At 44.9% G+C, this 24427-nt stretch overlaps 1 protein-coding gene across 1 annotated transcript; it reads right to left on the reverse strand.

Annotated features, from left to right (window-relative positions):
- Window positions 1–4400: 4400 nt before the first annotated feature.
- On the reverse strand, window positions 4401–23585 carry CAV1 (caveolin 1). The gene is made up of 3 exons (XM_082481540.1): window positions 23470–23585; window positions 22177–22341; window positions 4401–6778 (listed from the first exon to the last, which is right to left on the reverse strand). Exons 1-3 carry the CDS (start codon window positions 23497–23499, stop codon window positions 6437–6439), a joined length of 537 nt encoding a protein of 178 aa, XP_082337666.1. The 5' UTR covers window positions 23500–23585; the 3' UTR covers window positions 4401–6436.
- Between the last annotated feature and the right edge of the window lie 842 nt (window positions 23586–24427).

The following is a 24427-nucleotide window of genomic DNA, read 5'->3' on the forward strand; positions in this document are numbered from 1 at the left end:
TTAGCCGTTTCCAAATGTAGTTGAATCATAGTCTAATAGTGAGTAAAAACACCTACTCTTGTTAAAAGAAGACAGCTGAATTGACAGACGTCTGCAACGGTTGAATTGGAGTTTACACATCATGAAATAAAGAGATGAAATTTTATACAAGCCAGAAGAGAAAAAGTCAGGAAGTGACAAAGTATGAACAAACCTTGAAGGCAGTTGTCTAAACCTACAAGACCTTGTATGCCCTATTCAGTTGTCAGTTCCTATTATTAGGATACTTACTGTCCTACAAGGAAGCCAGGATACAACGGAGGATTTCTGTCAGTGAGGTAGAGCATATCTGTAAACTGATATGTCTGGCAAGGCAGCATATGCTTATCGCAGGGAACGCAGGTGAAGCATTGCCTCCCAACAGATTGGGGTTGGGCTTTGGGGTTGCATGCAGAGAGCTTTTATGGATGAATTTGACTGCTGCTGGCAGCACTGGGTGATTCCCCAGCCTGCTTCCCCGTATGCTTTTCCGCCATGGGAAGCATTTTCCAGGCCCATCTGTCTGCCCAGTCGGGCTCCTGTTGTGTGAATCTGGTCATACCTATCGTGCCCAAGGGAAGTTCTGAGCTGACTTGTCAGTGCATTTGAACCTCCCTTTACCTGACCATACCCGCGGTCATTCTCCTTCAAGGCAAGCCACACTTAAGGAGGAATTTGCACATCTTGATGATACTTTAATTCCTTGGTTATTGCTGTCTCTGTTGGTGCCTCTCACTGCACTGTTCATATTTGTCCAACTGTAGGATTCTCTTTCGGTTCAAAATTCACCTGCAAAATGTTACGGGTAGGAACTGAAGAAAGGTATGAAGAGTCATCCCTCTCCTTTTTTCCTTCCAAAAATCTCCATCTGTCACTGCCAGACAGAAATGTGCCTGCCGTGCACAGCTTCTCTTCGTTCCTTGAGTATGCAAGGCAGACACCTGAGATTCTCTCATCCCGTCATTCCCTCTGTAGAATATAACCTGCTCCTTTTGATGTACTTCTTCATTCTGTTTTTTCTCTTAGCACCAACTACTTAGTTTCCATGTCACTTTTTTCACTTTGGATTTTCTGCCGGCAGGATTTCTGGCAACATGTACATCTGGCAAGCTACATCTGGAGCTTTGGTTGGTGGAGGTGGGCAGGCTGAATGTTTTGATGAGTAATAGTCACAGATGAATGCCTATATTCTGATAGTTGCCAAGAAGTTACACAACTACAGATCCCTTGGTACTTTAAGGTTCCTCTGAGCTGATCCTCTGGTGTAAAGCATTTTGTAGCTCAGAATAACAAGCCAGGAAAAGATTGTCAGTGCCTAGGTGTGCTGTAGGTGTACTCCGTATCCTGGATAAAGGTTCAGAGATAGGATCAACTGAGAAGGTCACAGCTATGACACCCTCAGATTTAAGTTAATTCCTGGGTGCCAAAACAACTCCTGAGAGCTGCTGTCAGTTTGCAGAAAACAGAACATGCTTCAGCCTAGGTTCCTACTGTTTCAAGCTGGAAAATAGAATTATCTCTAGAAGTGCTAGAACTGGAGACCATAATGCCTTTATTGCCCTCTGCACTGATGACTCCTTAATGGAGAGGAAAATCTGGATTCTGAAGACTTTAGACCAATAATGGTGTCACAAAGATCAGGCGGTGCCCTTAGGGTGACCCGGCACCTATTGGAAGCCGTCATGCCACACCAGGGGTCTACAGTTAGTTCCTGCACAGCACACAAGGAGAACTGGTCTTACAAAAATTGGATCCATAGTAGTCAGCGTACTGAGCAGTGAGCAGCTTAAGTTTACACTTGGGAGTACAGTGAGAGGAGTTTAAGTCTCCTCTGTCTCAAGGAGTGAGACGCCAGACTACAAGCCTCAGAGAGGCATCATCTCCCAGCTCTTGTTAGCAATCCCTGAGAATACCTATCATCTCCAGTTTCAGGAGAAGGTGGCAGCCAGATGAACATCTCATTTGCATGTCCCAGCAGTACGTAGGTGTGACCTGGGCATCCTTATGGTGAGTTTTACTGACAGCTATGTGCCGCAGAAATTTAGATGTCTGCAGGGTTATGTAAATTCAGGTCCTCAGAACAAAAGCAAATTACCTACTGGCATTAAGCCTAGGGCCTTTAGTGGATTGTGTCTTGACTCAACACTAAAATGTGTCTTGACTGTGAAGGAGGACACAGGCTGGTACTGAGCCTAATCACTCTCTTCCCACTTTTGCAGCCCATGGTAAAAGCAGTTACAAATCTAGCGAGGATACTGAGCATTTATATATTGTCATAGTTACCAAATGTAAAACATTTTACCACTGTGCCTCCAGAAGGCCATAATAGAGAACAGCATCTTGAAGACAGGATGTGCCAGTTGTACTGTACAATTGAAATTTTAATTAAAAGTTCTGCAGAAGAAAGCAAGATCAGAATACCATACCATGTATCACATGGTGTCCCAGTGTCAGATAACACAAAGTGAAAGCCTTAAGGTTTGTAAGACAAAAATGAGGATAGCTAGGTGTCTAGCTCAGCAAAGACTTTTATTCCATGCCTCTTTCCTCCTCCTCGGGAGATGAGTTAAAAAAAGAGGAGGATGCAGCAGACACATGAAAGCAAGCAAATGAACGGAGAACAGTTCTAGTTTAACCTAAGCGAGGGTCAAAAGATAGCTTGGGTGCAGCTACGGCAATTCTCCTTCATTAATAAAAGCCTATGGTTTGTCATTCCTTCCAGCAAATGTATTTAAAAAAAAATAAATTCTGCATTTAGTCCACTGTTCTTAATCAAATTCAGAGGGATCAACCACACAACTGAGCAGTTCACACTCTCATTTCTCAATACTCGGGTGCTCCAGCTGGTTTTAACTGGAGTGTGCAGCTCCTCCATGTGTTGTCTCAGGGTACTCAAAGGAAAACGGTTCAAGCTAAATGGCACAATTTAAGAACTGGTGACCCAGAGGATGAGAAGAGTGACCAGCAACAGCCAAGAAAGTAGGAGGAAAAAGTGGTGATGAACTCGTCTGAACCCACAGGTCCTGAGGCCGCTTACGACGCTGACTTTCGTATCTGGTAGTGTAAGAATGTCTACACCACATTTAGAGCAGGATAGGAGATTGCCTGATGCCATTGTCTAACAGCTAATGTCTAGTCCCCTGGCAGACAGGCCTGGATCTTGCTATATGGCGTATCGTGACTGTGGTAGTGATCATGAGCGTTATTGCGTTGAGAGCCTGGCGGGAGCACGGGTATGAGCTTCACCCGCAGCCCGGCCCTGTGCCCGCTGCCCAGTCAAGTGCCGCCAGGGACAGCGCCGTCGTAGGGTAAATCTGCACATCTCTCTCATGAGGAGTCTCAGAGACGTGACATTATAAATGGTTAAGATGAATAAATGTGTCTGACCAGAAACTGTCAGGCTCTTTGCAAAAGCAAGATGTTTTTCAATACCGGAATGCTCATTTGCTTTACTTTCACGTTACAACCTGCCTTTTACCTTTTAAAATATTTTAGTTTCTCTCACAATTCACAGTCCAATTCAATGTACTGTTTGCTACCATTAGACTATTAACTACCTCTAAATACACCATTCTGCTATTGGAGAACATACGACAGACTACCTTAAACTGCTATCTGCCATTTGAACATTAAAACATGGTTAACAGATTTGTAGGCCAAAATGTAATAGCCTGTTTTGTTGGACTTTTTGTGTGCTAGGTTAATGGTGTGACAGGTATTGTGCAATAATCCCATAGAAAAGAACTGTCCTGTCACAAGTTAGGTCTATACACGGCTAGATAAAAGCTGTCATTCCTCTATTTCCATACCTTAAATGCTTAGACTAATGAGCTTTTATTAGGAAGAATCCTGTTTCCACTGGACTCAAACCGAAAGCTTTAAACAATTTTAACTGAAGAGCTATCCGGACAACCTAGATCTGAATTCTGGATGGCCAAAGTCTTTAATGTAAAACGAACTGTAAGCAACTCATTGTATTATGGTATCATTCTGTTTATTGAATAATAAAATTGTCTACAAGAAAATATCATTATCCTAATTTGAAATGTAGGGAAACTGAGGAACAAGAAAGCAACGGAATTTGTCATGATTAAGCATTTAAACAAACTTAGGCTCCCTATTCAACGCTGTATTCAGTAGTTCTACTGCCTACTTATTTAGCAGCAGAAAATATTTACTTGGGAGAAAAATGTCATTTTTTGCTGGGGAGAACCTTCCTGAGTCAGATCCTGAACCAGAAATTAAGACTGTTTTGCATTTTCTTTCCTGAGAAACAAATGGCATTGCTTTCTGTTTCTTTGTCAAGAAATAATGGTCTTTTCTTCCTAATAACATGAGATTTGTTCACATGACTTTCAAGGAAAAAGAAGTCAGACAGGAGCTACCGTTAAACATCTTTTTATTGTAGTCTTTAATGTACATGCAGAATTAAAAAAAGTGTCAGTTATATCTGTAAGCATAAAACAACAATGTAAATGTCTCGGATCAGCAATGTATTTGGATTAGGGACTAATAATTCTAAGTGAACAGACATCTTTCAGGATATACAGTTTATATGGTAAATCAAGAAGGTTTTCTTCAGAGTGATTTTCTTCATAAAAAGATAAAATATTTCTTGTTTACAATCTCGCTTGGTTTTCAATACTGAAATAATCTATAATAGTACACTCTCCATTATGTACATAGAAAAACATAAAACTATATCCATACCAGTGTCTGTTTTAAATGCAAACAATAGTAGTTAATAGCTTTGTAATTTTTTGTGCACCCTCTTCCCTCTCCCTTCCCTCCCCACCTCCCCTCCCACCCCATTAAAAAATGCAGCATTTCCTAAAGTTTTCAATGCTTTGGCAGAAATTGAACCGAAGGCACTCCCGTGTTAAGTAAAGCAATATGTGAAAGATCAGCGCTAAATAAAAAAGCTGTAGGTGTACCAGGCAGCTCCATGCTCAGCCCAAGGGCCAAATCTTGCACTCTCCGAGGTCAAGAACTGGTTTGCTGGAGGTCCCAACTGGGGCAGGCTCAGGCCCCAGCGTGGCTTACGATAAAGCTGATTAGCCCCACAACTCGTTTTACAACTGCTTCACGCAAACCGCACGAGGATGCAGCGAGCACCTCTGAACACAGTACTATCACGAGGGCAAAAAGCTCCTGCGGGTCACAGCATCAGAACACGTGGCAAAGGCGGTGCTTCCCGGGCCTCGCGCTTTGCAACACGGCAGTTTCACGCAACACCCTCCGCTTAAGACTTCCTGATGTTGCAGCTCAGCCAAAAAATGAACAAGCCCACCCACAAACGCGAAGTTGCTAAACCGCCTCTTGTGAGGGGTTATTTTGGACCGCGCAAAGCGTCGATTCTCCTGAAAATAACCTGCGCGCTCGTGGCACGCTGACTTCTGCTCGTAGGGAAGCTTTGAAAGCTGACAGAAAAGTTTCTCTCAGGGGCAGCTCCTCCTTGGCCTCACGTGGCTTGTGTGTGGCACACCTTCATTTTTTCTTGTAACTCAGGGCTACCTCTGGCATACCTGTGATATGTATTTATATGACTACTTTGGGGGGGGGGGAAAGCCTTGAGAGAAGCATCTAAACGCTCGCTAAGGGATGTGTCATGAGTCACAGTCAGGAAAACACTTCCATAATGACCAGTTTTAGTTCTCAACTGCAGTTTGCTGCTGCAATCCTAGCAAAGGTTGAGAAACGTCTGGAGGCAAACTTCCATCCAGAGAGAACGAGACGGAAAGGCACCGACCGAAGCTTTTTCCGCACATGAAAAGCTTTCCAGTGTCAATGTCTCCAACCTGATAAAGTGTTAGATTTTCGGGACATATATTAGTTCAGTAATTTGTTTACTTAACTAATTTATTCATAGTGCACCATATCTGACCATGACTGTAAATAGCTGCAGTCAAGTGACAATCCAATTGAAAAAGAACATTCTGCTAAAACCTGCCAGCTGGTCACGTTCATTCTGCTGCAATAGCTCTGCGCTCTTTGGCCACAATAAAATGAATGGCTTTATAGTGTTGGAAAGCATTTTTGTCGTTCCTCAGTATCACTGTGGATTTACCTCACAAGGAATGAAGTGCGAGATAAAAAGCCATCCAACAACACCTCAGTCTCTGAATCGAACAGCCAGCAAAATGATACGCAGCTGGCACGGAGGAATAGCCATTTAGGGTTAGTTTGAAATGCAGACTGAAGGGAAAAAAAAAAAAAAAAAAAAAAAAGAAGCAAGTAGTCCAGTAAGAATAAACAGTAGAAAGAGAAACTGAGCAAGTAATTCTTTGTTTTGGGCCAGTATATCCACCACCGGTTGCTGTATGTTGCTTTGGGAAACACAAAACTGGCACCAAAACACTCCAAACAACACAAAACCCCCAACCCCTTCCTAGGCTGATGGCTCTCCTTAAAACGTCCCTCAAATCTCTTTCCGTACTGTGGCTCGGATGCTGCTGAACATTTTGCCTATGGCCTCAAACAGTGGGTCGCAGAACGTGTGGATGCAGATCGAATAGACGCGGCTAAGGCACTGGATCTCAATCAGGTAGCTCCGTATGCACGGCACCACCGCCCAGATGTGCAGGAATGACAAAATGGCAAAGTAGATGCCCCAGATGAGAGCCATAGGAATGCCAAAGATTGCTGACAGTAAACGATAAAACCAGTATTTCGTTACAGTGAAGGTGGTAAAACTGGCCTTCCAAATCCCGTCAAAGCTGTGTGTCCCCTCTGGCTCAGCAATCACATCTTCAAAATCAATCTGCAGCAAAGAACACAAAGTCAGGTCAGTCAGACATTCACATCAAGGGTGGATTCCAGAAACACCTCTCCTGGAGAGCAATGGTCCCCTGCAACAAAACACTGCAGCACGTACTTCCGACATCCTAACGTGATTCAACCCACTTTAACACATCATTTAAGCCATGAATCTTCAGTAACTTTCTTTCTCCAGTGACTACCAAGGAGCCCTGATGACCAGCTCAAAATTAAGATGTTTAACTTCTAGATGGAGATGGCCACAAAACCGAATATATTTTCCTCATCTGCTACAGCCCTAAGGGTGTGCAGTGGCCTTAAAGTCTACTTAAGGGGCAAACCAGGTGAACAGAAACATCACGCTTTCATTGCCTAATATAACTGTTTCACATCTTTATGAAAGCAATAAATACAGTCACTACTTTGACTTTTTACACACCTCAAGCTGGTGTCAATAAAATGTGTTTTATTCATCCGAATTTTCCCATCCTTCCTTGTTGAAATCACTGCTGAATCGTGACAGGGAATCAACGGTGAGGCTAGCTATTTAAATACATACTTTGAAACAGGCACAGATAGTTTTTATTAGACTGAAAAATAAAATGCTGGATTTAGATGTGCATCAGGTGGAGCTCCTCCTTAGTCTGAAAGGGTCAGGGGGCTCTTTCGTCTTATTAAACATAAAGGGGCCCTTCACATTAGAGACGTTTCGTTCTATCCTATCCTGTTTATGTGATAACACTCTACTCATGAAAGGCATGGCCAGACCAACATATTAATATTTAGAAGGAACATACTCTTCCACATATTTCATAGTTTTGGCTATTCGTAAATCATTCAGAAAGTCACCTAAGGAAGCAGTGCATTCCAACAGGCATATTTTACTGCTCTCTGTTGAAACACCGAGCTATCCAGGAAGCTTAAGTGTCATAACATTTCTATTAGAAAATTAACAGAATTGCGACGATGGCTCAGCTCTATGTCACACGAACATGTGTTTGCTATAACCCACGATACAGGATATTCCATTTAGTTAGCACAACCAATTGTGTAGGTACTGCTTTCAACAGGAAAGAGAACATCACAACACTATTCCTCTGCAAGAAACTAAATGACTGTTTAAATCAGATGAAAGAAAAAAAGAAATCGCATTCCTGGGACTGGATCCCAAAGTGAGATGCTGCTGCTGCCGTTAAGTGAAGGTTTACAGGAGCAGGGTAAATATGACATGGGCCAGCGGCCTCAGAAACTCAGGCAACAGTACCTTAGCATGCTGGAAGGAGGTGAATATATGCATACACTCCGTATTGCTTATACTGTAGGAAAAGGCTTACAATCAATCACTTTTAATCTAAAATACACGTAACAATTAGAAAGAACTCCTTCTTCTCTCCTGCTGAATCTTCCATCACCTCCAAACAGAAAGTACCAACAAAGGGAAAAATGCTATAAAACCACCGGACTTTCCAGTTTCTTAAACAAAAAAGATAATTCCAAAGCAAAAGTGCACAATTTAGGCCCAATTTACTTGAACGGCTTGAAAGTCCTTGGGAGGAAATTTCTGTATCAGCTGTGATATCAAATATCCTGAATGCCCAACATCAACCTGGCTTAATTCAACATATTACTGGTGTTGGCAGAGTGCCCAAGAACACACCTCACCGCTGTGCACTTGTCCGTAAAGGTGTACACTAGCGAAACTGGACAGCGTAACTTTAAATAATAGCTACAAAAAGAGAAATTTAGAAGAGAGTTTGAATCACGGTTATCTTCTGCAATAGTTCTATGGGTATGCAATAACCTCTGCTTCTGTAGGTCATGTGCATGAATTTTTGGTACAAATCTTAGAAACCAGTTTCCCTGAAATCACTGTCTAAAGACAGCATAGAAAGTACACTGCATTCACTGCCGAGTGAAGAAATTGGAAATTATTTGGGCTCTGCAATTTCAGTGGGTGCAAGACTGAAGCTGTGGTGGAAATGACTCTAATTCCGGGAAAGGCATCACAGGCAACAACATGCTCTCTAATTTCATTGTGGGGTTATTAGATAAAAAAGTTCATGTTTGGGGACTACAGAACTGACGACAAATTAGCTTTATGAAGTACATTGATCATAAAATAATTACATGACTCAGTCATTAAAAGTTAGCTGCAATCTAGAAGACAGAGCAACAAACTTTCCTGGATGCATTGAGACCTTTTTACCAAATCAAACAATCAGATGTCCTTGTATCAATCATGGGATATTAGGGCTGCATCATGAAAGAAAGAAGAAGAGGCTGTAGATGTATACATGGAGAAGTCAATAATATCTACTGATGTGGCATCTAATTGTCTTACAGCTTTTCCTGTGTCTTAGTCCCCCCCAGATGATGTCAAGATCTGTATATTGTTCCCTGAAATCAATATCTCATTCAACTCAATACTAAGAAAAAGGTATGCCTGATTTCATGGAGCAAGTACATCTTCCTTTTGGAATACACAAGCAAGCATACCTGTAGTATCTGTTTCTGCAGCTATTCAAAAGTAAACTTTTCATCGTAGCCCATATCCCATGTTGGCTCATTTTCAAAGCAAATGTGTGTTCTTGGCTTATCATCAACATTTGCCTTGAAATCAGATAATAAAAATATGCCGATGATGGCAAACCCCAAGATGAATGCAGCAAAAAAGTGTTGCTTTTCAAAAAATGCTACTACGTGAAGGCTACGTTTTTTTTTCTCATAGGTTACGCATAGCCCTCTTCTTCTAAAACTTCTGGCAATTTATTGCATACTTCCCACCAGTTGGTTTGTGCACACAGCCATCACACTGCAGTTCAGTGCATCGAGGACTATTCGGGATCACACCTAGAGTCTTTTTATTCAGTTCAGTTGTGGTGGAGTCTATCTTGTATTTTTCCAACTGGCCCATAAGGGAAATTTTAAATTTCAGCAGGAAAGCAAGTTTGCATTGTGCTCCATCAGCCTTTTCATGGAAACATCTTTAATTTAGCTAAGTGGGACCTATTTTTATCAGCAAAGTAGGTTTTTGGCATACAAAAAGAAACCATAGGTTAACGTGAAGTTCCTAGAACTTTTAAAAAAATAGTAAGACTGGCCTGTAATTTGACTCCTTTCAAAATAATTCATTATAACGAATGCTTAACTGAAAAATAGAATCCAGTAAACTCCCTGGTTTTCGAATCAAATAGTAAACTTTCTGTAATCATGATTCTCAATAACTAATGTTTTTAGCCTGTTGTGCACTCCAAGATGTCCATGGAGTTAATCCTGAGGAGCTGACAGAAAAACATGCCATATAACATTTCCAGATGGACAGCCCTGTCCTCATTCCAGGAGATGATGCTAATATTAGAACATTTATGATATATCTTTGGCCAGGATTTCCCAGCTCAAGTCATACACAGTTGTCCTAAAAGTGCTCAGGAATCAATCTGCCAGTGAGAAGAAAATAGTGGTGTATCTGTGCCACTGAAAATTGTCAAAAGGTTACTTTCTTGGAGTAATTTTAACAGCTAGAGGAATGTTTCTACCAACACACACAACCTGAATAGATGGTGCTGTAGGAACTGTAACTGATGCCTCACTATCTTCTCTCCCATTTCATTATTCCTCGAGGCCCATGTTCCCCTTTGAATAAGGGAGATGCTAAACTGAACTTGAGAGTGAAAAGACAGAAAACCTCAAAAAACTCCCAGCTGATTACAGTGTTAAAATGAAGCTGTTATCTCCCTAAAAGCCACGAAATTACGCACATGTCAAGAGAGTCAGAACGCGAACCTCTGCAGCGCTGTCCGAACCCAGACGTACCCAGCAGCAGTGTACAGCCTGAGTTGAGGGAATCTGGGCTCCTCTGCTTCTCAACAGATCACGTACAGGTCCACTGGCTGGGAAACACTCTATTTGTTTCACTGTTCAGGCAGTACAGATAAGTCCTTACGCTGCAGGAACTGAGATATCACCCAGATTCTTCCTGCACCGAACCACTCCCATGAAAGATCCTGTTTTTAACTCCCAGGGATCAGCCCTCCACAGACAGCAGAAGGAATAGGTGACTGGATGCGGTTTGCCTTGCTGTGGGTTACATTTACATCGCTCAGGTTGCTCGATCCTTAGTCTCCTCTCTTACTGCCCTCTGGTTTTTAATTCAGCAGCACTCAGTGACGGTGAGTGTCACCAGACCGATAACAGGAGTCCAACTGAACTAAGTGAAGTAAAAATAGGACTGAGAGGAGAAAGAGAAGCGGCCAGAAATATGATCCTAGGTAAGAAAGACACTAATTTCTGGAAATGAACCTAACTGGCTTGCAAGGATAAGATACCTTTCTTTAGGGTATTGTTCTTGAGGCCACTTTTGACAAAGCATCGCGTGCATGTAGATCCATGACGAGCTCCGTTCTACCTACATAAAGGCATGCTTAGGTTAGGCACGGGTCTTGGTCGGTAGATTGCACATCCAGCGTGCAGTCTGTTCCTCCGGAGCTGTCAGGGTCTGCTGTGAAACCAGGGCGAGTTATTTGCCAAGCTAATGAAAATACAGGCACGTCCACTTGTGACAAGGAGAGAAGTAAAGGAAATTTGTTTTGACCCTCTAAAGGATGCTAATAACTCGCTACAGCCTTCTGTTTCAGCCAAAGCTATTAAACACTATCAACTCCTGTTCCATGCCTACAATACACTTCCTGACTTCAGCTATTCTTTGTTTCCTACTATTCAGTTTGGTAAAGCCAGTTTTTACATTGCTTGAAGCTTTTGTGTGATTCTGCTATGAGAACTACCGCAGCTTCTTTTGCTCCGCATGTGTTTATTAAAGTTTTATCAGGAAATTAAGGAACCTGCTTTGATTCTAAAAGAGATCTATTTACAAGAAAGGAAAACGGTATGGGGAATTTGTCTTCTTTTTTCGAAGTCTGTTTAAAGAAAAAAACTATTAATTAAAAAAAGTGTGAAGTAACTGTTTTTTCTAAAAACCCCCAGCTGATTCAAGAATATAAGCTTTATATATTAAAGCAGTTGACCTGTTGACCATGCCACTTCAGTACCTATGTATCAAAACCTGGCAGGCAGGAAAACTGTGTTAAATGCCAACCTCAAATTTCCTACTTACCAGTTGTGCTTCTCCTCAAAAGTTTGTTCTTTGAGGTATGTATTGTTCACGAGATATAGAAAAATTTACTGCGCTGGGTCTATCAGGAAAAATTATTAAGGCCATCAGCGTTTTATGGAAGCTTTGACCTCATCGACATTTCTGTGATTGCAACTATATTTATTGAAATCTTTGTGTGTGGTAGTTGTGTGCTGCTACTGTGCTCACAGCACGGAGTTTGCACAGACAGGCACCACCCCTACTCCACTGAGGAGGAACCCAAACAAGCGCTGAGGATGCCTGCGTTTTTAAGTGGCATCGGTAGATTTTGGAGTCAGTGAAGAGATGCTCAGATCCTTACTGGATCTCTCCTGATTGATCACTAATATCCTTAACCAAGCAAACCACTTAAATATGCACACAACTCGAAAAACGTGAACTGTCCCGCTGACGTCAAGATGTTTACATGCTCTGCCAGACCAGGGCTATAGTCAAGTCTGAATATATATATATTTATACAAGAAGGAGTCACAAGCTAGTTTTCTTTACATTTTTAGCTCAGAGTATGGGAACTGTCCTCATCCCTTACCTTGTGCTGGTTTTAAACAGTTTTTTCCCTGAAACCAAGACTGTAAGTAGAATACTGTTTCAGCAGATTCTATCATGTCCCTGTAAGACTTGGAACAGACATATAGAAAAAGGCAGATAAATGATCTTTTTTTTCTGTTGTGTGATAAATGCAATTAGTAAAATTTCCGAATGCATTCAGTGTCCTTTAAAGAAATATTCATCAGAAGAAAACGTATAACAGATCCAAGTCACATCTGGGAGGTGATGTTCAGGAAAGGTGCAGCACTACAAGCTTTGGAGAAGGCTGTGGTGTATGTTACTAAAAATTAGAAAATGCATGAGCATATTGAGATCATTAATTTTTGTACTTCCACATACTATTTGAAAAGTAAAAATTTACAGTTACAGTTCTTGGAAAACAAAGGCACCCCAGCAGAAGCGAAAAAAAACCTAAGCAGTAAGCTCACAACCATTCTGTTAAATCAGTGATGTCAGCTGAACATCTAAATGTTTCTTTAACCCTTTGAAATACCGTGTTTCCACATCTGCTGGTGCTTGTCTTCCTGACCACTACCACAGTTTATCAGAAAATGACAAAAAAGGATATCAGGTTGTTTCTACTGAATCCAAGGGAAAGAGCATGAGAGGTGTTGGGACTCATAGGGGTAAAGCTGCCCTTCTCCCTTCCATCACCACCCAGGCACCAGGAGACCTCGCTATATTGAAGGTGTAGGGTATAGCACATGGTAAGCACTTCATGGCTGCAAGGCTACGTGAAAGAGGAACAGGAGGAGGTGGGGCTGTCAGCATTGCAAAGGGGTCCAACGCTCTCCCTAAGGATGCACAGCTTCGCCATGGTCGCATGGGATTACAGGAACTTGAACAGCATCTTCACTTGTTTCTACTCTGAAAAGTCATTCACCCTTTTAAGAGTTTACCTGCAGTTATGTAGAGAAGCTGCTGCTTTGTTTCTGAAAAAGTACAGCTTCATGATGCCTAGATGTTCTACTTCCTTGCTAATCATTGTTTCCAACAGCAAACATCAGATGCTGTCAGGTGCGTTACAAAGCCAAAACTCATTCTATTCCAGAGTATTTGTATAAGCCTCAGGCTATAGCATGGGTGACTGCGAAACGTGAACATCCAGCAGTGTTCAGAGCCAGGGTAAATTCCATCACAAGACAAGAAACCACCTTGACTCTTGAAACGGTGGCAAGCAGCTAACAAGGGAACCCCAAGAGCCCCTCCAGGCTGGAGTGCAGCAAGATTAGGCTCTGTCTGCCAACCTTCAATTCTGTCTGCTGTTCCGGGGACTGGCCAGATCGGTGGGCACAACACTCATTCCTTCACACAAACCCAGAGACGCCATGGATGCAGATGGCTAGGATCACATTTTTTGCGTAAAGCTGGTTAAATGGAGAAAAATGACAAACGAGTAATCCCTAGGCAAAAGAAACCCTACACAAGCAAGCAGGTGTAACCCCAATTACAGGTTCAAACTGACCAATGAATTTGCTTTACATTCCCTGTCACCCTATGTCTGCTTCCCATAACATAGCACAAAAAGAGTGTTCTGCTGGTAGATCTCTTAATGGAAATAGTGAATCTTTCCAGAGTGCTATAGAGTATGCCAGAAAAGCAAACAATGCTTTAACAAACAAGGATATTTGTGCTGGAAAGTAGATTTGAAGGACTACACTCTTCTAGCCAGAGAAGAAAACCGGTCCGGTCAGGATTGACCCCTCCTGCGCACATAACAAATATTCAAATGGATTGTGAACAATTTTAAACAATGCCGTGACTCAGAAAAAAAGGTCGTGATTGCAGCTTGCCGTTTCCCAAAGTGAAAACCAATGAAAATAGCCAAAAAAATAATTTGCTACTAATTACTGAGAGAACGACCTCCTGCTCCCTGCCCATGCTGAATTAGTGATTACACACCAGAAAAGCCCTGGTGATGGGCTTTGTGTTATCAGATGGGCAGGCTCATCGAAATCTGCGGAAGCTCTCGTGAGAAAAACGCGACTGATGCCAATGGGTCAGCGCTGTCGCAACCAGCCCCTCTCCAGAGATCTCTTCCCGAAGCACTTGCCTGTCCTCTCTCGATATAGACCAGCAGAAGGAAAGAGTATGCAGCTTCAAGGAGCCATCTGCAGACCTCTGAAACACAGCGAAACTTCCTGTGCAGGTGGGGATGTCATGTCAGCCAGTTCCTCGGAACATATGTCGGTGGTGTCAGAGTAAGCGGGCAGAAAATAAAGTGGCTGTTTTCCTCCCTGGAAACCGGGCTGCCGGGAGGTTATTGCAGTTTTCCCATGGTAAAACTCCTAAGCAGCTTTCTTCATTTTATGATTCAGTTCGTGTTCCACAGTTCCTTTTTTGATACAGCTATTTTAGCAAAGAGCTCTGATACGTCTGTGTGTATGTACATCCACGTATGTCTGTCCATTTGTACGTTTAAAGAGGTATATTCATCAACGTGAACACTGGGAAGGAAGTTTTGACTACACTAAAGATAATGGGAATTCTGGAGTCTGGAGTTAACCAGACTCCAGAAACAGTAAAGATATTCTGTAAACAGAGTCTATATTATATTTTCATATTATAATCTATTTTATACATATAATTATAATATATTTATATTATATTATTATGTTGCCCTCAATGCAGGTTTACAGACTTGCTATTAAGGTAATAAACTGCTATTAAGTATAACTTTTTAGAACCTGCTCCAGCTTCATCCCTCCTAAATGTAGGGAAATGGAAATATAGTGACCTTAGACTCTTTGGCAGTGTGTGGAGAGAGACAGGCACCTTTGCAGGGTCCTTCATATCTGGAAACCACTTTTTTCTCTTTATCATTTGAAAGGAGTCAAAGGAGAGGAGACTCTTAACTAGGTGTACTACCCACAAACACATCCCTCTTAACTGCTGCAATTCTTTTTAGCAAATCTGTATAACTTGTTCTTACCTTTTCCCTCATTTCTACCTGAACATGCTTATTGCTGACAGTGAGTGTGCCGTGATGCCTCTTCTTTAAAAAAAAAATTGCCTCTGCATTTCTCCTGTTAGAAGGTTGTCTTATAGAAGATCTTACCTTACTGATCCTTAAATACAAGGTAAATGCTTCTTTAGTATTTCATAAAAATCAAGATACCATTAGTCTACAGTTCTGGTCTTAGCATAAACTGTACTAGAACAGAGATATATGAACCTGGACTTCATAAAACAACAGGAGACGGCTGAGGTCTAGAAGAGATATTAACTTGATCTTAGGGGAAAACTGATTTTTTTTTTGTGGCATTTGTTTGAATTCCGAGAAGGGATTTCAAAGTTGACAGAGGAAGTGTTGCAATCTGTCTGTGAGACTCCCTTAGGCATTTTTGGAACTCCGAGTATAAATTCAGCACAGCAGGAGTCTGGACAGGGAATGTGATGCTTTCACCTTCAGCTGAGAAAGTTATCTTCTCACTTCTTATCTACGAAGCTGAATTTATCAGTTCCCATTTATTTGAAGATAAAGTACATGGGCCAGATAAATAGAAGACTATGGACAAACCCCATCCTTGTACAGCCCCGCTAACATCTATAGCACAGCTCCTTGACTATCTTGAATAAAATCGGGTGCGAGTTTTACCAATTAATGTGCTCATTAAAGTGGGGATAGTGGTACTGAAACCATTTGTCCTTTTGAATGCTAATCATCTGATGACATAACTTCTGACAAGAATGCTATTGCATAAAATTCAAAGTTTGTTTTGAAACTACCAAAAGACGTTTTCATAAGAAATCTGCCAGAAAAATATAAAGCGACTAACAGAGTTAAACCTGCCTCCCCAATAAATCAAATGAAATTAAATGACATCACTTCTCTTTCATCTTCAAAATAACAAACCCTTTTGAGTCCAAAGTGGTTTTTATTACTGTCGCTTGTCTGGAAAAGGAAAGAGAGATGGTAGTTTTGGATCAAAAAGCTCAAAAAAATCAATTGCCGATGGAGATTTCATCCCGCTGTCTGTTCATTGCAAGGGTATTTGAGCTGTGGAAAATACAAACTCATCTTAGTTGGGAATTATATCTCTCTACAGTTTTCCAGAGATCACAAGTTTTATGGAATCATCCAAGTTAATTTGTATTTTCTTCTTTCTGTTGCCTAAAATACAACAAAGATCAAATTCTCACTGGGGACCTCATGGGCAGACCACTCTATTATACACATTTTCCCTCTTCCCTCTGGAGAGTTTTGGATTTTGGTATTTTTTGTTTGTTTTAGACATCCATAGTCTCTGCAACAGAAGGTGGTATTTCCATACGTGTAGTGGGCTAAAAGCCCTAAAATCAATTCAAATTGTTCTTAAAATTTTCTAACTTATAATTTGAATTCTGTTGAATTTATCAGTAACAGAAAGTATTTGACTCCTCTGATTCTGAGATGGTGTCCAATAAATTCTAACAAAAGGAACATCCATGCTGAATCGTTGGCTCTGTCCCCGTGGCCATCAAATGAACATTTTCCTATGGAGTTATGAGTCATGTTCATCATGCTAAGCAAGAAGGCAGTGCATAAGGCTTTAATAATACTATGAGCTTAAATGCAAACACATTTTTTTGAGAAAGGAGCTTTCATTAGGACAAATGCCACTATTATCTGTAATCTTATGGACATTTAGAAATTCCGTGTCTGGGAACTCCTAATTAATGTGCACGAAAAGTGTTTTTCAGAACTCTGAGACCTCATCAGTCCTCATGTAAACTGGCATTCATAAGAACTCCAGTTTTTAATCTCTCACTCCTAGGCTAGCCTTGGAAGAAATATTTGAAACAGAATTGTATCATGTGGACAGCCAAAGTCAAACATTTGAATATTCTTGCATTCTAAATCTGAGCCCCCCAGCTGGACATTAATAAGACTCAAAGTTTCAGAATCATTTCATTTAAATGCAGATGTGTAAAAGTAAGGTGCCGTGTCTAAGCTATGCGTATCATCAATGGAGAGAAATATGCATTTTCAACAGCACCGCTCCTCCCGTCCTCTGGTTAGGCTGAAACTCTGTGATGTGAATCTGCCTCCACCACTGCCAACAGCAAGAGCCCAGATGACAAGCTTGGATTAGAACATCCACGCACACATATTCATAGTTATGTATTTATAAATTTATATATTTTTATATTTATCTATTTATGTTTATATATTGAAACTTAGATGTTTATATTGCTGTATTTAAATGTATCTATCTATTTTCATGGGACTTAACAATATCTGAAAACAAAGAAAGGGGATCTGCATTAAATGTAACTTAATTCCTTATTTCAGAAAAAGCACCTGGCTGAGCTCTGCTTTTCTCCTGTTTTACCATGTTGAAGGGCAGAACTCTGTTCCTTCCAGGTTGACTCCTGCTGTCACATCAGAGCAACAGCCCTCAAGACCTCAGCCCTCCCAGCCAAAAAGAGCAGGGGACGCCACCTGCTTCCCTTCCAGGAGGTTCTCAGGTGTGGGCATGGCAGTGCTCTGCCTGTCTTCTCTCTGTGCATCTGACACCGTGCTCAGCGCAACACGGAGGAACTGTAATTGTGAAGGATTAAATAAAATGCCAAACTGCTTTTTAAAACCCCTCTCTTTTTATTAGACAGCGGCAAAAATTGTAAATGGCTTTAAAATGGCTGAGTAATACTTTCCTCCCTAATGCCTACATAAGGGTGTTATGGTATTTGTCAACAACTGACTAAAAATTCCAGACTTTTCCTTGCAGTGAGCTGAATTGCCCTTAACTGCCTTAGCTTTAAGCAGAAGGCACCAATACGTAACTGTTTAAAACTTGGTACAAAAGCTCTGCATCCTTACATCTGTAGCCAAGGCCTGGAATTTTTTTTCCAGAGAGAAAAGGACTCTTACGCAACAAACAGTAGATAGACACCACTTGTTTGAAACAAAATAATAATTATGTTCTGGATGGCAGAGCAGGCACAGGCCTTTCTTCCTGGCACACCACCGTAGGAAAAAAACTATAATCTGGCTGCAGATGTGACTGCATGTTTGGTCCTCACTAGTCCCGAAGGAGTGGACTTTGCAGGGTTGGCTGTGAGGTCCACCCCCATCCTGAGCAAGGAGCAAGCAAGTACTGCGAAGCACAAGCTGCGGGAACACTGTTTCCCTCCTCTGCTTCTTCCAAATTCAGTAAACTTTGAGCAGGCTTGACCACAGATACTTTGAGAAACTCTGAACTCCAATGAGTTGGAAGGCTGTAATTTAGCCCTACTATGGAAAACACAAATCTTGTGTTGGGAAACAGGAAGAGCGAAGGGCGAATGTCAGGCACCTTCTTGTGAATCCTCCATCATCAGGGAATGAATAAGAGAAAAAAAAAAAAAAATCAGGTTTCTATCCTGTTTGTTGCGTCCCATCACACACAAATAAAAACTGTGGGACATAAGCCAAAGAGTAGAATTGTCCAGTGAAGGACATATGAAATAGATACAGCTGTGTGGCAAAACAGCTGTATAACCACCAGACTGACTCCCGGAGAACTCCCTGGTGCACAGAGGCTGTTTCTCCCTCGCTAGATTCCCTCCTTGCCTCCTGCACGACCAGCCAACTTAACAAGCCAGTGCCTCAAGGCATGGGACCACCATCGCACGCTCTGCCCCCACCAAGGTGACGCATGAGGGCAGTCATGTCAGGAAAAAACTCCTTCCTTTCCACTCCCTGCTGAAGGAATTGGAACAGGAAGGAAATTCGGGTGATTTTACTAGATCGTGCTTCCTCCAGCACAGAGCTGCCAACTCCGTTGTCTGTGCACCTCAGGTTCGGTAAGGCCTCATTTCCATCCCTCTCTGGACAGAAATCCAGTCATTTGCCCCACTTCCCTGGAAACCTCCCAGCATTTAGCTTCCACTTGGTAGCTAATTTGAAGATAAACCATAAGCAAAGTTGAGGTCACCAATAACTTTGGTATAAAGCTGCTCCGTGCATCTAGTTTTTATAAAAGGGATTTTGACCGGGTGTCTCCCCTATTGCTGCCTGCACCGTGTATCTGCTGCAGAGGAAGCTGTGCAGATGCTAGGCGCTGCACATCAAGGGAACACGTCTCCTGCTTCTCACAAGCAAGGGTTATTTTTAAAATGTGCTATGGGAAGTATTTGAATGCAGGCAACACTGAGGCCTTTTAGAGAGCTGCTTACAGAGCAGATTCCTCGTTCTCTGTCTGATCATTTCTGTTTCATGGCTGACTGATTTGTCCCCAGTTTCCATGCTATTGTGCCTCATAGTCAAGTGGCAAGAAATGCATTAAAAGCTGCGCAAAAAGCAGAAGGTTCTGAATCTAGAAAAATGCTCTAAACAAAATTGAGCTAAGCCTGAACCATACTTCTGGCTTTACAACACTCATGAACTTTTTTTTCTCTGACTTTCAGTACCTGACTGAGACTGGGGACTCCTTCTGTTACACAAGTGTATTTTTTACACTCTGCCTGGATGGTTTACAGCTGAAGTAAGAAAGGCAGATGCATGACAGAAGGGAACCACAGACTGATGTCTAAGGCTGGAACTGAATATTCACCCCAGCCCAAGCCTGTCCCCTGGGTCAGAACATTATTGCTATGTCTAATAGGCTGAACCTGAAAGCAGCGTCCAAATAAACTCAAATTGTGGCAAAATTCCTCTTCTACTTGTCAGGTTGGACCTATCCATGAAATACTTCCAAAAATCAAAGTAATTCTTATTTATCCTTGTAACAAGGCCGAAAAATGTTGCTTTACGATGCCCACAGTTTTTACAAATGCTACTGGTTTCATGATGCAAAATGGATCCTGTCTGGTTAACATCAAATTCATTTTGATACATTGCTGTGTCTTAATGTGACTACGTGCGCTACCAGGAGCTCACTTGCTGACACAGAGGCAGTACTGGTATTCTGGCTGTGTGCTGGTTTTCAATGAATGTGTTGGTCCACAATTACTTCAAAAGGACAAACTGAAAAGCTTGGGTTTTCCATCCCTATAATTCTTATTTTTCAACTTTCTTTTTGATGATTGGACAAAACAAACTTTCTTAATCATTGCCCCTGTGGGAGGCAGAGAAGGCAGGATGGGCTTTGTGCGCTTCAGTTTCTTTCAAGTCCGTTAGGAGTTTTTTCCGTCAGTGGTCTCCCTCCTTTCCCAGCAGGATCTTTCTTTCCCTAGTTAAGTTTGTGGACACCCGGATTCCAACTTGCTTGGGGGCTATGACTCATCCTCAGAAGGTTTGGTTGCTTTGGGGACTTCTTCTGTTGATGTACGCAATAAGCCATGATGCAGTCTCATTCTTCAGCTCCTGCATTCCCTGTCGACCCAGCTGTTCCTCCGTGGGTAGAAGAAAAAAGAATTGCTCTCTTCCTTTTTAAAATCAACCATCTTAATGGAAACGTTGTACCGTTAGGTACACAGACATTTTCTTCTAAACAAATAAAAACTTTATGCCTTTTCTTTCCAGATCACAAAGCTGACAATGGCTCCTTAAAGATATAGCCTGCTCTGAGGGATAATTCTTAGCATTGATCCAGCACGATGGCTGGTTGTATTCATCACCTTCAAATTATGTTGAAGCCAGTGGAATTTGAGGTTACTCGGGACCTTGCTATATTGCCTGCACATAGCCTGAATCATTTTACTGACATACATTCAGGAACCAGAGTCCAACCTTTTAATTCTCTGGAAACAATGTGACATTTCTCTTTTCAATAACCGGTCTTCCTGACCAACAAACATGGTGAACTTCACACACTCTGACTCTGCTGGACACTAAATAAGCCGGTTAGTGGCTTAGTCACCCACTACGGCTGGACAACTCCTGTTTTTCCTAGGTTCTGACAAGCCCAGATGGCAGCATCCTCAATGCTCACATGCATAGTGTAAGATCCATCTCCTAAGAATAAGATGATCTCTATGATTTTTCTAACCAAAGCGACTTCAAGCCAAAATCTCCATCGACCCTGATTTGTCAATACAGTCAAACTCTGAATTAAAAACCCGAACAAAAAAAATATATCCAGACAAGGGCACAGTTAGATTTTGCTTCGCTTGTTTCCTTTTATCATTTCTTGAGGGAAGGAAAAACACCAAGGGAAACAAACCAAACCAAACTGAGGAAACCAATGCAAACGACCACCAGGACCTCTGATTTTGCACCCACTTGGCTCAGGGAGGGTGACCTGTCCCGCAGGCCATGCCCAGCCAGCCCAGTAAGCTCAGCCTGCACTGGTTCGGTGCCACCTCCCTGCCCTGCCTCTATACGTGCCCGAGGGAAGGAAAATCCCTCAGCCGGTGTCACGTACGGTCAGGCAACTTCTTTTCCCCTGCTCCCCCCACTCCCAAGCGGGACATCCCGGCTGCAGGGGCTGACCTGACCGGCAGACAGCTGCAGGAGCCCGACGCCGGGGAGGCCCTTTCCCCTCCCTGGTGGGAGGCAGCCCGGCAGTGCCCCGGCCCGGTGCAGCCCCGACGGGGAGCGCACGGTCAGCCCCGCCGCGCTGCGAGGGGCTCCAGCGGGCTGCCTCGGCCCGCCGCCCGCCTCTCTCCCGCACTCTCTCTCTTTTCTTTAAAAAAAAAAAAAAAAGATAAATAAATTAGGAACGCACATACCCCCCGACGCTTTCCCCTTGCAGCAGGTGGAGGGGAAGGCTCGGCGGGCTGCTGTCGCCCCGGCAGTGCCCTGCCTCGCCCAGACATCACCCCCCCCGCCCCGTCCCGTCCCGCCTCGGCCCCCTCACCTTGACCACATCGTCGTTGAGGTGCTTGGGGTCCCGGTTGACCAGGTCGATCTCTTTGGTGTGCACGTCGTGCACCGCCTTTTCGCTCAGCTCATCTGCCATCATCTTGTTGTTGGGCTTGTAGATGTTGCCCTGCTCCCTGACGGGCGCCGTGTAGAGAAAGCCCTGCGTAGAGGGAGAGGGAGAGCGGGCGGGAGGGGAGAGCCGAGCGGCGGAGGGGAGGGCAGGGCAGGGCAGGAGGGCGGGCTGGGACGGGAGGGGGGGGCGGGGGGGAGAGGCGGCCCCGTGTCCCGCGGGGAGCGCGGAGCGGCGGGAGCCTGGCTGCGGGGCGGCTCTGGCCCCGGCTATTTAACCGCGGCCGCGGGGCGCACACCACACCCCCGCGGTACCAGGCACGGCGCTGCCTCCCGATCCCGATCCCTATCCCGATCCCGCCGCCAGGCGGCCCCGGTCCCGCACCGCCCCGCACCGCCCGCGCCCGGCCCCGCTCCCCGCCGCTTTGCCCCAGGGCGGCGGGCGGCCGTCACGGTGCGGGGAGGGCGCAGACACAGCCCCCACGGGCAGTGCGGGAAGCGGCAGCACCCTCCACATAGTGCCCTCCCCACGCTACCATCCCCACACTGCCCTCCCCACACTACCATCCCCATACTGCCCTCTCCACGCTACTACCCCCACGCTACCATCCCCATACTGCCTCCCCCACACTGCCCTCCCCACACTGCCCTCCCCACACTGCCCTCCCCACACTGCCCTCCCCATACTGCCCTCCCCACACTACCATCCCCAAGCTGCCCTCCCCACGCTGCCCTCCCCACGCTGCCCTCCCCACGCTGCCCTCTCTATACCGCCCTGCCCGTGCAGACCGGAGCACGACGCCCTTACCGTGCCCCCTCCACCCCGATGCCCTCACCGTACTGTCCTCACTATACTGCCCCCACTATACCGCCCTCCCCCGCACCGCCGCCACCGTGCCCCCTCCGCCCCGTCGCCGTAGAGCCCTCCATCTACCGCCCTCACCGCGGCCGCAGGGGACGAGCCCCCCGGGTCCCCCCGCCCCGCTGCCCCTTGCCCGCAGGTGCCCCCGTCCTCCCCGCCGTCCGCCGGCTCCGCCACCGAGCGGCCCCCGCGCCCCTCTCCTCCGCGGGGACCGGGGAGCGCGAAGAGTCGCCGGGGGGACGGGACGGGACGGGACGGGACGGGACGGGACTCTGAGCAGCTGCAGGTACCCGGTGCCGGGCGGGAGGTCGGCGGGGCTGTGGCAGCCTCATGACACCGTCCCCACGTCGGTCCTACCTCCGAGTCTACGTATTTGGTACCGGACATGCTGCCCCCGCGCCGGCTGGCGGCTCTGCCGCGGGTCTCTCCGCGCTATAAGGCGTAGGACGGGGGAGGCAGGAGGATCCCGCTCGGCGGAGCGGCCGGCCGGGGCGGGGGGGGGAGGAAGGTAGCTGCGAGGGAGACGGCTGGCGGCCGGCCAGGGGCTGCTCCCTGCCTTCGGCTGGGGGTGGATGACAAGCCCGCGGTAGGGCTCGGCGTAGCGGGAGCCGCCGGGGGTGGGAGGGGAGAAAGCGGCGCTGCCCTGCCCCGGCAACCTGGAAGCGGGCGGCCCCGGTGCCGGATGCTTGGGCCACGCCACGTGGGGACGGGGACACGGCAGGGACACGATAGGGACAGGGACAGGGTCTCCTCCGCGTTGCCCTCTCTGCCCCCGGGTCCTCGCCGCGGGGCTGCGAGGGGCGACGGTGTCTGCGTGCGGCAGAGCCGCCCGGGGCGGAGGAGGGTGGACGGAGGGGGGGCAAAGTGAGGGGGGGGGGGTAAGGAAGCAATGAGGACATGGAAAACTTTAGTTGTGTTTCATGTCCAGAGCGAGCGTGGCGTTTGTAGGGCTCCCCCCCCCCGTCCCGTCCCCCCCCCCCCGGCATTGACAGTAGTTTACACACAGTCATTGCTGCCCCGGGAACAATTGTGGAAACTTGGACATCCTTGGGACGAAGAAAAAGAGATTTTCTCAACTGGTTCATTTCAAAACTATGCAAATATTTAACAGTCCTGCATTTTAACTGCACTGTATTTTTCCCGGGAGGAGACTGACCCATGCTTGCCTGCCCTGCGTATTAACCACTAGGATTTACTTTTGAAGAGGCATGGTGGGACACTGACACTTCGCCATGCTGTGTTCTCAAGGTCCTCAGGGACACATGTTGGTGTAAAAGCTATGAGGATTCATCACTGTATTCAAGATGGTTCAGGT

Source organism: Vanellus vanellus, assembly GCF_965231255.1.
Source record: "Vanellus vanellus genome assembly, chromosome: 1".
NCBI lineage: Eukaryota > Metazoa > Chordata > Aves > Charadriiformes > Charadriidae > Vanellus > Vanellus vanellus.

Bases quoted from the DNA above. Each gene is read 5' to 3' on its own strand.
- CAV1 (XM_082481540.1), bottom strand. From the start codon at position 23,499: ATGTCCGGTACCAAATACGTAGACTCGGAG. The intron at 22,342-23,469 runs GTAGGACCGACG...CCCTCTACGCAG, and splicing joins CCAAATACGTAGACTCGGAG to GGCTTTCTCTACACGGCGCC. The intron at 6,779-22,176 runs GTGAGGGGGCCG...TCTTTGCTGCAG, and splicing joins TCAACGACGATGTGGTCAAG to ATTGATTTTGAAGATGTGAT.